The sequence below is a fragment of the Brachionichthys hirsutus genome, chromosome 7 (assembly GCF_040956055.1).
Source record: "Brachionichthys hirsutus isolate HB-005 chromosome 7, CSIRO-AGI_Bhir_v1, whole genome shotgun sequence".
NCBI classification, from domain to species: Eukaryota; Metazoa; Chordata; class Actinopteri; order Lophiiformes; family Brachionichthyidae; genus Brachionichthys; species Brachionichthys hirsutus.
In genome coordinates, this window is record NC_090903.1 from 3,682,491 (window position 1) to 3,694,467 (window position 11,977).

Genomic DNA, 11,977 nt, shown 5'->3' on the forward strand with positions numbered 1-11,977 from the left:
AGGGGTTCACTTTGCTAACCTTCTCCGGGGTTTAAAATGGCATGTCGTAGTTTATTTCAGGTTTGGTATAAAAACAATTCCGCTAGTTAAAATGTGTTGCTTGCGCTGACCACATAACCGCGGCGCGGCACTGCTGGGCTACTCGGTCGAGTTAGCTGCAATGCGCTAGCACTTCCGGTTTTAGCTAACGCTTCAACTCGTCTGTTAGTACTCCAGGGGCAAAGGAGGGGGTAACTGTACGCTCTTTGTAACTACTTGCTGTCATGATCATTTAAACATAAAAAAAAAAAATACAGCGACAATCAATCATTTCAACACAGACGTTTACTTTGAAGGCCAAGCCGATAAACAGGAAGTTCCTCGTGTGCATAATTTAACTTGATGGAGGCGGGGAAATGTCCCGACGCTTCCACTGTGTTCTAGATGGGGCGCTCACGCGCATGCGCGTTCTTTAGAACTGGATTTGTATGGTATTTACATGTTACTCAAATCCAAATTGATGGTTATTACCTCCACTAAGCAGGTTGATGGTTATTACCTCCACTAAGCAGGATGATGGTTATTAACTCCACTAAGCAGGTTGATGGTTATTACTGCAGGTTGATGGTTATTACCTCCACTAAGCAGGTTGATGGTTATTACCTCCACTAAGCAGGTTGATGGTTATTACCTCCACTAAGCAGGTTGATGGTTATTACCTCCACTAAGCAGGATGATGGTTATTAACTCCACTAAGCAGGTTGATGGTTATTACTGCAGGTTGATGGTTATTACCTCCACTAAGCAAGTTGATGGTTATTACCTCTACTAAGCAGGTTGATGGTTATTACCACCACTAAGCAGGTTGATGGTTATTACCTCCACTAAGCAGGATGATGGTTATTACCACCACTAAGCAGGTTGATGGTTATTACCTCCACTAAGCAGGTTGATGGTTATTACCTCCACTAAGCTGGTTGATGGTTATTACCTCCACTAAGCAGGATGATGGTTATTACCTCCACTAAGCAGGTTGATGGTTATTACCACCACGAAGCAGGATGATGGCTATTACCTCCACTAAGCAGGTTGATGGTTATTACCACCACGAAGCAGGTTGATGATTATTACCTCCACTAAGCAGGATGATGGTTATTACCTCCACTAAGCAGGATGATGGTTATTACTGCCACTAAGCAGGATGATGGTTATTACCTCCACTAAGCAGGTTGATGGTTATTACCTCCACTAAGCAGGTTGATGGTTATTACTGCCACTAAGCAGGTTGATGGTTATTACCTCCACTAAGCAGGATGATGGTTATTACCTCCACTAAGCAGGATGATGGTTATTACCTCCACTAAGCAGGTTGATGGTTATTACCACCACGAAGCAGGTTGATGATTATTACCTCCACTAAGCAGGTTGATGGTTATTACCTCCACTAAGCAGGTTGATGGTTATTACTGCCACTAAGCAGGTTGATGGTTATTACTGCCACTAAGCAGGTTGATGGTTATTACCTCCACTAAGCAGGTTGATGGTTATTACCTCCACTAAGCAGGTTGATGGTTATTACTGCCACTAAGCAGGTTGATGGTTATTACCTCCACTAAGCAGGATGATGGTTATTACCTCCACTAAGCAGGATGATGGTTATTACCTCCACTAAGCAGGTTGATGGTTATTACCTCCACTAAGCAGGTTGATGGTTATTACCTCCACTAAGCAGGTTGATGGTTATTACCTCCACTAAGCAGGATGATGGTTATTACCTCCACTAAGCAGGTTGATGGTTATTACTGCCACTAAGCAGGTTGATGGTTATTACCTCCACTAAGCAGGATGATGGTTATTACCTCCACTAAGCAGGTTGATGGTTATTACTGCCACTAAGCAGGATGATGGTTATTACCTCCACTAAGCAGGTTGATGGTTATTACCTCCACTAAGCAGGATGATGGTTATTACCTCCACTAAGCAGGTTGATGGTTATTACCTCCACTAAGCAGGTTGATGGTTATTACCTCCACTAAGCAGGATGATGGTTATTACCTCCACTAAGCAGGTTGATGGTTATTACCTCCACTAAGCAGGATGATGGTTATTACCTCCACTAAGCAGGTTGATGGTTATTACCTCCACTAAGCAGGTTGATGGTTATTACCGCCACTAAGCAGGTTGATGGTTATTACCTCCACTAAGCAGGTTGATGGTTATTACCGCCACTAAGCATTTTGATGGTTATTACCTCCACTAAGCAGGTTGATGGTTATTACCTCCACTAAGCAGGTTGATGGTTATTACCGCCACTAAGCATTTTGATGGTTATTACCTCCACTAAGCAGGTTGATGGTTATTACCTCCACTAAGCAGGTTGATGGTTATTACCGCCACTAAGCATTTTGATGGTTATTACCTCCACTAAGCAGGTTGATGCTTATTACCTCCACTAAGCAGGTTGATGGTTATTACCTCCACTAAGAAGGTTGATGGTTATTACCTCCACTAAGCAGGTTGATGGTTATTACTGCCACTAAGCAGGTTGATGGTTATTACCTCCACTAAGCAGGATGATGGTTATTACCTCCACTAAGCAGGATGATGGTTATTACCTCCACTAAGCAGGTTGATGGTTATTACCTCCACTAAGCAGGTTGATGGTTATTACCTCCACTAAGCAGGTTGATGGTTATTACCTCCACTAAGCAGGATGATGGTTATTACCTCCACTAAGCAGGTTGATGGTTATTACTGCCACTAAGCAGGTTGATGGTTATTACCTCCACTAAGCAGGATGATGGTTATTACCTCCACTAAGCAGGTTGATGGTTATTACTGCCACTAAGCAGGATGATGGTTATTACCTCCACTAAGCAGGTTGATGGTTATTACCTCCACTAAGCAGGATGATGGTTATTACCTCCACTAAGCAGGTTGATGGTTATTACCTCCACTAAGCAGGTTGATGGTTATTACCTCCACTAAGCAGGATGATGGTTATTACCTCCACTAAGCAGGTTGATGGTTATTACCTCCACTAAGCAGGATGATGGTTATTACCTCCACTAAGCAGGTTGATGGTTATTACCTCCACTAAGCAGGTTGATGGTTATTACCGCCACTAAGCAGGTTGATGGTTATTACCTCCACTAAGCAGGTTGATGGTTATTACCGCCACTAAGCATTTTGATGGTTATTACCTCCACTAAGCAGGTTGATGGTTATTACCTCCACTAAGCAGGTTGATGGTTATTACCGCCACTAAGCATTTTGATGGTTATTACCTCCACTAAGCAGGTTGATGCTTATTACCTCCACTAAGCAGGTTGATGGTTATTACCGCCACTAAGCAGGCTGAGTTATGTTATTTTTAGTTTGTTGGCAAGATTAGTCAGAAATGTATCAACTGATTACAATAAAAAATATGTACAAAAGTAAGGGTGTGGCCCAAGACAGAAAACCAGCTTGACCTGCTGTTACACAGCTTGGCCACAAGGCGGCGGTGTTTGGTAAAGTAACGAACTACTACTCCCCCCCCCCCCCCCCCCAAAAAAAAAACTTTGCCAGACGCTTTAGATATTTGTGTCCTTCTGTTGGGTGAGATGGATTTCAGTGATACTTCTCCAAATGTTTCTCAGTTTTGGAATAGAACGTTACATTACGCCGATTTTATTGTTATTAAACTGAAAACAATGAAAGCATCTCTTTCTACAACAATCGTGGGTTCAAACCGATGAAAAGCATCTCTCAGCTGGCGTGCCTCTCAGAATCCAGTGTAACCTGCACAACTGGTTCCTTGAACGTATTCGCCCCTTGTGACCTGAGGCACCGTGATCTCATGTGTGAGCAGGAATCTCTTTCACTTGGATTAGTTACGACTCAGGACACAGACAGGATACCTCAGAAGAGACGCGCCATGTTGCATTTTCTGGCGGTAAGAGAAAAATCCCTTAATATATACATATATATTTAATACGTTGAGGTTTTTTTTAACCGCTACTACTACTGATTGTTGTCTCGTTTGCATGTCCTCAGATCGTTGCCGTTCTACTCTTTTCTATAATGTGGCTTTCAAACGGACTCCGAGAGGTGAGTCAAACCTCTTCGGGGTTGCTTTTGCTTTAAAGCGAAACGATAAGATGTAAATCTGCAAATAAAAGTCAAAAGGGGAAATAAAGTGTGATTCTTGCCTTGTTTTTGACAGAAAAATAAACCTCAAAAATCACCGCTGCCTGAATCATCATCATCCAACAACAAGAAAGTGAGTAACGACGCAAAGTTACACAGTTTTGCAACTCAGACTGAATCATTTTACGTTCGTCTCTTCAGCAGAAGGATCTCAGTGAAGACGATCTGCATCTGTTGGCCAGGATTCTTTCAGTTGGCCTCGTGGATGCAGATCCAAACTATCTCCACCATCTCAAGGGCTACAGAGACTTAAACGGGCGATGAACCCATCACACCCGGCGCAGTGCTCACTGGGCTGAAGACAGCTTCAGGGATACCAATGTGTTTGTGTGACGACGGTGGCGTCTGCGACGATCTGAAAACTGATGATGACGATGATGAGGGAAGAACAAGAGAGCTTTGCATTGGCTGTTTTGATGTTCGACTGACTGCCGTGATGTAATTATTGCTTCATTTGAGGAAGTTCCATCTGTAGGTCGAAAACGCTTTAGAGACAGAAGGCCCTTTTAAGATGTGGATACAAGTCGCTGCTTTATTGGGCTTAACGGTCAAACTGCTTTTATCAAACGTTGGGCGATGTTTAACGAAACACAAATCCTCCACAACAGTAAAAAAATAAAATAAAAATACATTTGTAAGTCAAACGTTTCTCAAAATACTGACTTAATATCTCACGACGTTTACGTAGTAGTTCCAAAGAAATTAGTTTCAAGAAGTAATTTAAGACTTTCTCAAAAAACTGAAACCGTGAGACGATAATGATTTACCGAGTTTGAAACAATGACGTAGAGCAGGGGTCCCCAAACCTTTTCCTGTGAGGGCCACGTAACTCTTCCTTTCTCTGATGGAGGGCCGGGCTCAGTTTGTACAGGAAAAGTGTGACGATCGCAGGGGTGTCTAAACATTTATTGTTTTCCAGACAGCCACCAAATAACCCTTTCTTCACAGAAAAAAAGTCAAAAAGTTATTATTAATAAATTAATAATAACTAAATAACCCTTTCCGGGTTCATCACAGAAAAAAAAGTCAGGAAATAAATAATAACATTATTAATAAAATAAATAATAACCATATAAACCTTTCGGGTATATTAATATATTCTCCACTATCAATATTATTTTCAGGAAACAAAAGAGCGAATTAATGACCCCTCTTAAATGCACCAAATACCATTATTGATCCCCCACCGGCTACTCATGTTGTATGGAAAGAAAAATAAGGTCTCTGGTATTGTTCGGGGGGCCGGTAGTTTGGGGCCCCCTGACGTAGAGTCCCAAAGTAAAGTCAGGTGCAAAGCCATAATTTGAACATTCCTTACAATGAATTATAAGATCTTTATTAATCACCTTGGCAGCGGTTTCTTTTTTCTCTCCATTGAACAGGAAAAGCTAAAGTTATAGCAAAGGGTGTTACAGAATATAGGTTCAGTACAGGCGGCGCCCAGCTGCTTTAAAGCACAGCTAAATGTTGCTTAATAGGGGTGACCATGTCTACAATTAGATAATAATTACATTTCACAAGTTGCAAAGTATCTCATTGATCATTCCAAAACCTTTATGAGGCAGGGTTGGACGTTGCTTCAGGTCATTCTGTTCACGTCTTTACCTAAATGAGATGCACAGACAGAGAAAGACAGAGTCAACGGGAGTTCAGGGACAGACGAGCCTGTGATGGTTGAATCGTGCGTTAAACGCTTCTCTTACCCCACCAATGGCTGTTTAAACGCGTCTCTTACCCCACCAATGGCTGTTTAAACGTGTCTCTTACCCCACCAATGGCTGTTTAAACGCGTCTCTTACCCCACCAATGGCTGTTTAAACGTGTCTCTTACCCCACCAATGGCTGTTTAAACGCGTCTCTTACCCCACCAATGGCTGTTTAAACGTGTCTCTTACCCCACCAATGGCTGTTTAAACGCGTCTCTTACCCCACCAATGGCTGTTTAAACGTGTCTCTTACCCCACCAATGGCTGTTTAAACTCGTCTCTTACCCCACCAATGGCTGTTTAAACGTGTCTCTTACCCCACCAATGGCTGTTTAAACGTGTCTCTTACCCCACCAATGGCTGTTTAAATGTGTCTCTTACCCCACCAATGGCTGTTTAAACGTGTCTCTTACCCCACCAATGGCTGTTTAAAAGCGTCTCTTACCCCACCAATGGCTGTTTAAACGTGTCTCTTACCCCACCAATGGCTGTTTAAAAGCGTCTCTTACCCCACCAATGGCTGTTTAAACGCGTCTCTTACCCCACCAATGGCTGTTTAAACGCGTCTCTTACCCCACCAATGGCTGTTTAAACGCGTCTCTTACCCCACCAATGGCTGTTTAAACGTGTCTCTTACCCCACCAATGGCTGTTTAAACGCGTCTCTTACCCAACCAATGGCTGTTTAACGCGTCTCTTACCCCACCAATGGCTGTTTAAACGTGTCTCTTACCCCACCAATGGCTGTTTAACGCGTCTCTTACCCCACCAATGGCTGTTTAAACGTGTCTCTTACCCCACCAATGGCTGTTTAAACGCGTCTCTTACCCCACCAATGGCTGTTTAAACGCGTCTCTTACCCCACCAATGGCTGTTTAAACGTGTCTCTTACCCCACCAATGGCTGTTTAACGCGTCTCTTACCCCACCAATGGCTGTTTAAACGTGTCTCTTACCCCACCAATGGCTGTTTAAACGCGTCTCTTACCCCACCAATGGCTGTTTAAACGTGTCTCTTACCCCACCAATGGCTGTTTAAACGTGTCTCTTACCCCACCAATGGCTGTTTAAACGTGTCTCTTACCCCACCAATGGCTGTTTAAACGTGTCTCTTACCCCACCAATGGCTGTTTAAACGTGTCTCTTACCCCACCAATGGCTGTTTAAACTCGTCTCTTACCCCACCAATGGCTGTTTAACGTGTCTCTTACCCCACCAATGGCTGTTTAAACGTGTCTCTTACCCCACCAATGGCTGTTTAAATGTGTCTCTTACCCCACCAATGGCTGTTTAAACGTGTCTCTTACCCCACCAATGGCTGTTTAAACGTGTCTCTTACCCCACCAATGGCTGTTTAAACTCGTCTCTTACCCCACCAATGGCTGTTTAAACTCGTCTCTTACCCCACCAATGGCTGTTTAAACGCGTCTCTTACCCCACCAATGGCTGTTTAGCTTGTTCCCCAGAACGTAGAGCGAGGTCACCACTGACATGTTGAAAAGGAAGAAGCCCACCAGACCAGTGGTGCTGAAGTGCCCAAGAAGGGGATACACCCAAATCCCAACTGACAGGTACACCCATATAATCCTGCATGTTAAACAAGAGGGGAAAAAAAGCCAAAAGCCTGAGACCCGTGTTCGTGTCATGCATGCTTGACTTTATTTTGAAAGAAAAAATTGATTTTGATGTTCTCTTTTTACTATTTTAAGTGAACTGACTAAAGCTTCTGACTAAGAAGACTAACATTTTCATCTCTGTGTTCACTGAACATCCAAACTATCCTCCAAAACATCAAACTTTCATGAACCAGTAGAATCGCTCTTATAGTTCAGGTCAACAACTATTACCCAGAATGCCTCGTGGCTCTGCGAAACACAGGGAAGGGCGGATTACAACATGGGAGTGATCTGTATTTAGTGTTGGTGACATATAGCAATACAAAATGTCTATTAAAGCAGCTAATAAAGTTGAAAGTTCTGCTTCCAAGCCTGAAGAAGTAGAAAAAATAAAAGACTATGAGTCTGCTTTTTGTTTGTTTGTTTTTTAAAGATAACAAGCCAGAAATAAAGAGTCAAAAACTACAGTCATGGTTTCAGTGGCCTTCTCTGCTGGTCATGTTTTCATCTGATCGTTTAACAAATATTAATCTCATGGAGAATAAATGGGAACATAAAGGCCAAACTGACTGGTCGAACATGTTGAGCCAATGAACAGCTGCAACAATTGTAAACTAAAAACACAGTAATAACCAAAAATACGATGAATGGAGTTTGTATCACTATTTTCACCAAGGAGTGTAAATGAGCAGCACCATACTGAAGTAGCCCTGCGTTGATGGACTACATAGTCGAGACAAGCTACAGACACACCTAGCGCTGCGCTATTAGCAGCACGAGGAAAGCGAAATCAAGAAGGATTTTATTGATTTAAAATTATGTAAAAACATTTTTTTATGGTAATCTTACCTTTTGTACAAACTTAAATCAGCACTCACCAAAATAAATAAGACAGGCCCACGAGCCCTAGCGCTGCCAGGGCATGTTTGGCTGGGGGGTAGACGTGGGGCTGCACCAGCACTTCACCAAGTAAGATAGGAAGGACAAATGTGTGCTGAGAAAACAGCATCAGAATGAATCAGTATGGTTAATAACAAGAGGATTGCTATTATATTAAAATATAACAAAGCACTGATTGACACACCATAGCATGGTTTATCCAAGGGGGGAAGAAGGTGTCCAGGTTGGCCGGGTAGATTAATTCTCTGTCATAGGCAAAGATGGTCCAGAAAAGTAGAGCAACGAACTGAGAAATGGCATCAGCAGAACACAGTGTTAAAGTGATGAACAGTTGTTAATGCAAAATCAACCTTTTTAACTCATTCAGCGTCCGGGGGGGGTCTGTGGACCCATGATATTATCACGTCTTTAAGCAATACAGATGCAAACGCGTGCAGAATAAACATGAACTCTATCTCAGTTACAAACAATGTAAACAGCATATACTCAGCATATATTGTTTCTTTAAATAGAGAGAATTTAGTTATTGATTTGATATATGTTATGATGTTTGCCTTAAGCGGCGGGCCTTCTCACGATTTTATTATGTTCGCATAATGACAATAAAGTATCTTGAATCTTGAATAATAAAAATAGTCAAGATGTAGTGGAATAACATTTCTTCAACTAACTTTAGTAAGTTTCCTGATAAAGATGTCCTCAGCACATAATCAATGCTGGCTATTATACAAATTGGTTGTTGTTTTTTACACGCACACAAAAGATAAATTGTCACAGCAGTAAATTGGTGCACAATTCCCACAATATATTTTCCGTGTTGCCTCAAAACTCCAACATCTAGTGAAGTTACTTGTAACATCCACAGTTATGACAGGGGCCGAGTGGATCTGAACATCACATATGCAGTATAAATGTGCAGGAGGGTGTGGAAACAGTAAAAAATAGGTTATTTTTTTGAGGCAGTTTGAAACCGCTGTCGCTCACCATGCCCACCGGAAAGGCAAAGACAGCAAAGAGCAGGTCTTTGCATCTGTGCAGAGTGCTCTCTGAATTCTCCTCAGGTTGGAGATCGCTCACTGCTGCCAGTCCAAAGAATGACATTTGCAGCAACTGAAACATTAAAACCAACATTAATGTTTTCCAGTATACTTTTCCCCCACAACATTTTAATACGCAAGATTTTGTCTACTTTTCCTAAAATAAAAGGAAGGAACTCACGGCCTTGCTCATCGCCGAGGTATCTTTTCTAACAAGAACCTTATAATAGTCAAAACCTGGCCTAGTCATTGCTGGAGGTGCTGACATTCAGTGGAGACAGAAAAAAATAGCAATTACATCTGATCTAGGATGTCAGCCTAAAACAACTCCTTTCTTTTCAATCACAGTGGTTTCCGGGTGCTTATCTGACTCCATGGAAGCGTGACTCCGGTAACTCCAAGGGTTAACAAATTGACTGCTGGTATTTCAGTGGCATCTGCTGACGCTGACTCAAGCGTCACACGTCAGACGGAATGAAACACTTTTATCCTTCAACTCCATTTGCGTTCGGGGTTGTTCCACATGATTGAAATAAAGAATACGCAAGATTTAAGCCCCGTGAATAATCTAAATATATATATATATATATTTACAGTTACAACTGAAGCAGCCAAAGAGGTGATGAAGATGATGAGAGAATGAGAAGAGAGGACGCGGCCCATCGTGTCCACGTTACGATCAGTATTATGTCCCTGTGCAGTAACCCCATAATCAGTTCTTGTTACCTACAGTGGAACCTAAAGGCTCCATATAACAACAACACAAACTACATAATAGTAGCCATATATTAGTGAAAGTAAAAGCTTTACTTTTTGTGTCCTGTTTCTGCATGTGTCTGTAGTTCGAATCTGCTTCCCCCCCACACACACACACAGAAAAGCCAGCCCCCTGGTCCCAGATTCATTCAGCATCCATTTTCACACATTTTATAACATTCTAAGCTCTTTTGTATTTTGAGATTGTAAGCACTGATACAATGTCCAACTTGACTAAACTTGAAATATAATTTGATACTGTTATAAAGCTGATTTCTGTGCTCCAAATGTCTTAAATTGCAGGGACTATTTTCCTCTAGCGAGCTCAGATTTTGCGCCGTCTGTATTTCCAAATGTGTGAGTATGGTCATGGGACTCACCAAATTCAAAAAGGTAAGGTACTTCCAAGGTCCTCCGTAAACAAAGATGCCTGGTGGTAACTCCTCTCCGTCCTTATCAGCAAGGCTCTTTACTATCAGAGCATACCAGCCGAATGCTGTGAGGTGGTACACTGACCTCAGGCTTGAAGTCATTTTAATGTAAACGTATAGTGATCCCAAATAAACTGCAAACATTAAACACCATCTGAAACTACCCTGAATCTGAGTTCACCTTCCAAAATTTTGATATTTTGACCAGCGAAGGTTCTTTCAAGATTAGCCTAATGCAGCCTAAGGCTGCAAAGACATTTGTGAGCAGAGTGAGAAAGTTGCAAACAAAAGGATTACTGTTTCTAAAGAAGGATATGAGTATTTCTTGTATACCATGTGACTGGGTAGCACTTTCTTGGTGTTTTGCAATAGAAGCTCCAAACATGAAGTAATTATATGAGCTCAGGTTAAGTAATTTCTAGCATTTGAAAAAAGAGTTACTCTGTGATGTTCTAGTCTAAATCCTCAGGCAGCCTTTTGCAACATACTAAATCTCAGTCAGCGGGTTTATTCTATACGTTCTATGCAAAAAAATTAAATTCAATGATGTTCAGGATTTTTCTGCAACATATGCATGAATCTCCTTGTGTGTTAATGGTTCTGTGGCTTAAAGAAGCGGTTCAGAAAGGACTGGCTGCAATGCTGAAGATCTGGGCAATAGAAGATTGCCCAGTTTGACTTTGGCGCAGCTAATTTTGAAAAGTTGATACAGATATTGATTGTAGATACTAAGCCAGTTGTTACTTCCAGAATCTGTTAGGTCTTCTTCTTTCGGCTTGTCCCCTGAGGGGTCTCCACAGCACCACCAGCTGTCCTTCTAGGTTCCTGTCCTGAATACCAAACTTGCCCATCACTTCTTCATCTTCTCTATTTCCTTCAGCGACATGCCCATTGAGGTCTGCTCCAATCACAACTCTCTCACTGCTAGGATGCTCTGAACCACTTCATCTAAGTCACTCCAGAACTTCTCCTTCTCCTCTATCTCACCTCCTACCTGTGGAGCGTAAGAACTTCTCCTTCTCCTCTATCTCACCTCCTACCTGTGGAGCGTAAGAACTTCTCCTTCTCCTCTAACTCACCTCCTCCCTCTGGAGCGTAAGAACTTCTCCTTCTCCTCTAACTCACCTCCTACCTGTGGAGCGTAAGAACTTCTCCTTCTCCTCTAACTCACCTCCTACCTGTGGAGCGTAAGAACTTCTCCTTCTCCTCTAACTCACCTCCTCCCTGTGGAGCGTAAGAACTTCTCCTTCTCCTCTAACTCACCTCCTACCTGTGGAGCGTAAGAACTTCTCCTTCTCCTCTAACTCACCTCCTACCTGTGGAGCGTACCCACTAACAATATTCAACATGACTCCCTCAATCT

General features: G+C 42.2%; 1 protein-coding gene and 1 long non-coding RNA gene across 2 annotated transcripts; one reads left to right on the plus strand and one right to left on the minus strand.

Annotated features, from left to right (window-relative positions):
* Positions 1-3,800: 3,800 nt before the first annotated feature.
* Positions 3,801-4,243, plus strand: LOC137896244 (uncharacterized). Its single transcript, XR_011105574.1, has 3 exons — positions 3,801-3,916; positions 4,018-4,071; positions 4,187-4,243. It is a non-coding gene; the product is annotated as an uncharacterized lncRNA (long non-coding RNA).
* Positions 4,244-7,260: 3,017 nt separating this feature from the next.
* Positions 7,261-10,716, minus strand: LOC137896185 (androgen-dependent TFPI-regulating protein). The gene is made up of 5 exons (XM_068741715.1): positions 10,564-10,716; positions 9,375-9,500; positions 8,575-8,676; positions 8,369-8,484; positions 7,261-7,461 (listed from the first exon to the last, which is right to left on the minus strand). Exons 1-5 carry the CDS (start codon positions 10,714-10,716, stop codon positions 7,293-7,295), a joined length of 666 nt encoding a protein of 221 aa, XP_068597816.1. The 3' UTR covers positions 7,261-7,292.
* Positions 10,717-11,977: the final 1,261 nt, after the last annotated feature.

Coding starts and splice junctions, on each gene's coding strand:
- LOC137896185 (XM_068741715.1), bottom strand. CDS start 10,716: ATGACTTCAAGCCTGAGGTCAGTGTACCACCTCACAGCATTCGGCTGG. Junction 8,677..9,374: donor TTGCCTTTCCGGTGGGCATG/GTGAGCGACAGC, acceptor GCCATTTCTCAG/TTCGTTGCTCTACTTTTCTG. Junction 7,462..8,368: donor GGCCTGTCTTATTTATTTTG/GTGAGTGCTGAT, acceptor TTTAACATGCAG/GATTATATGGGTGTACCTGT.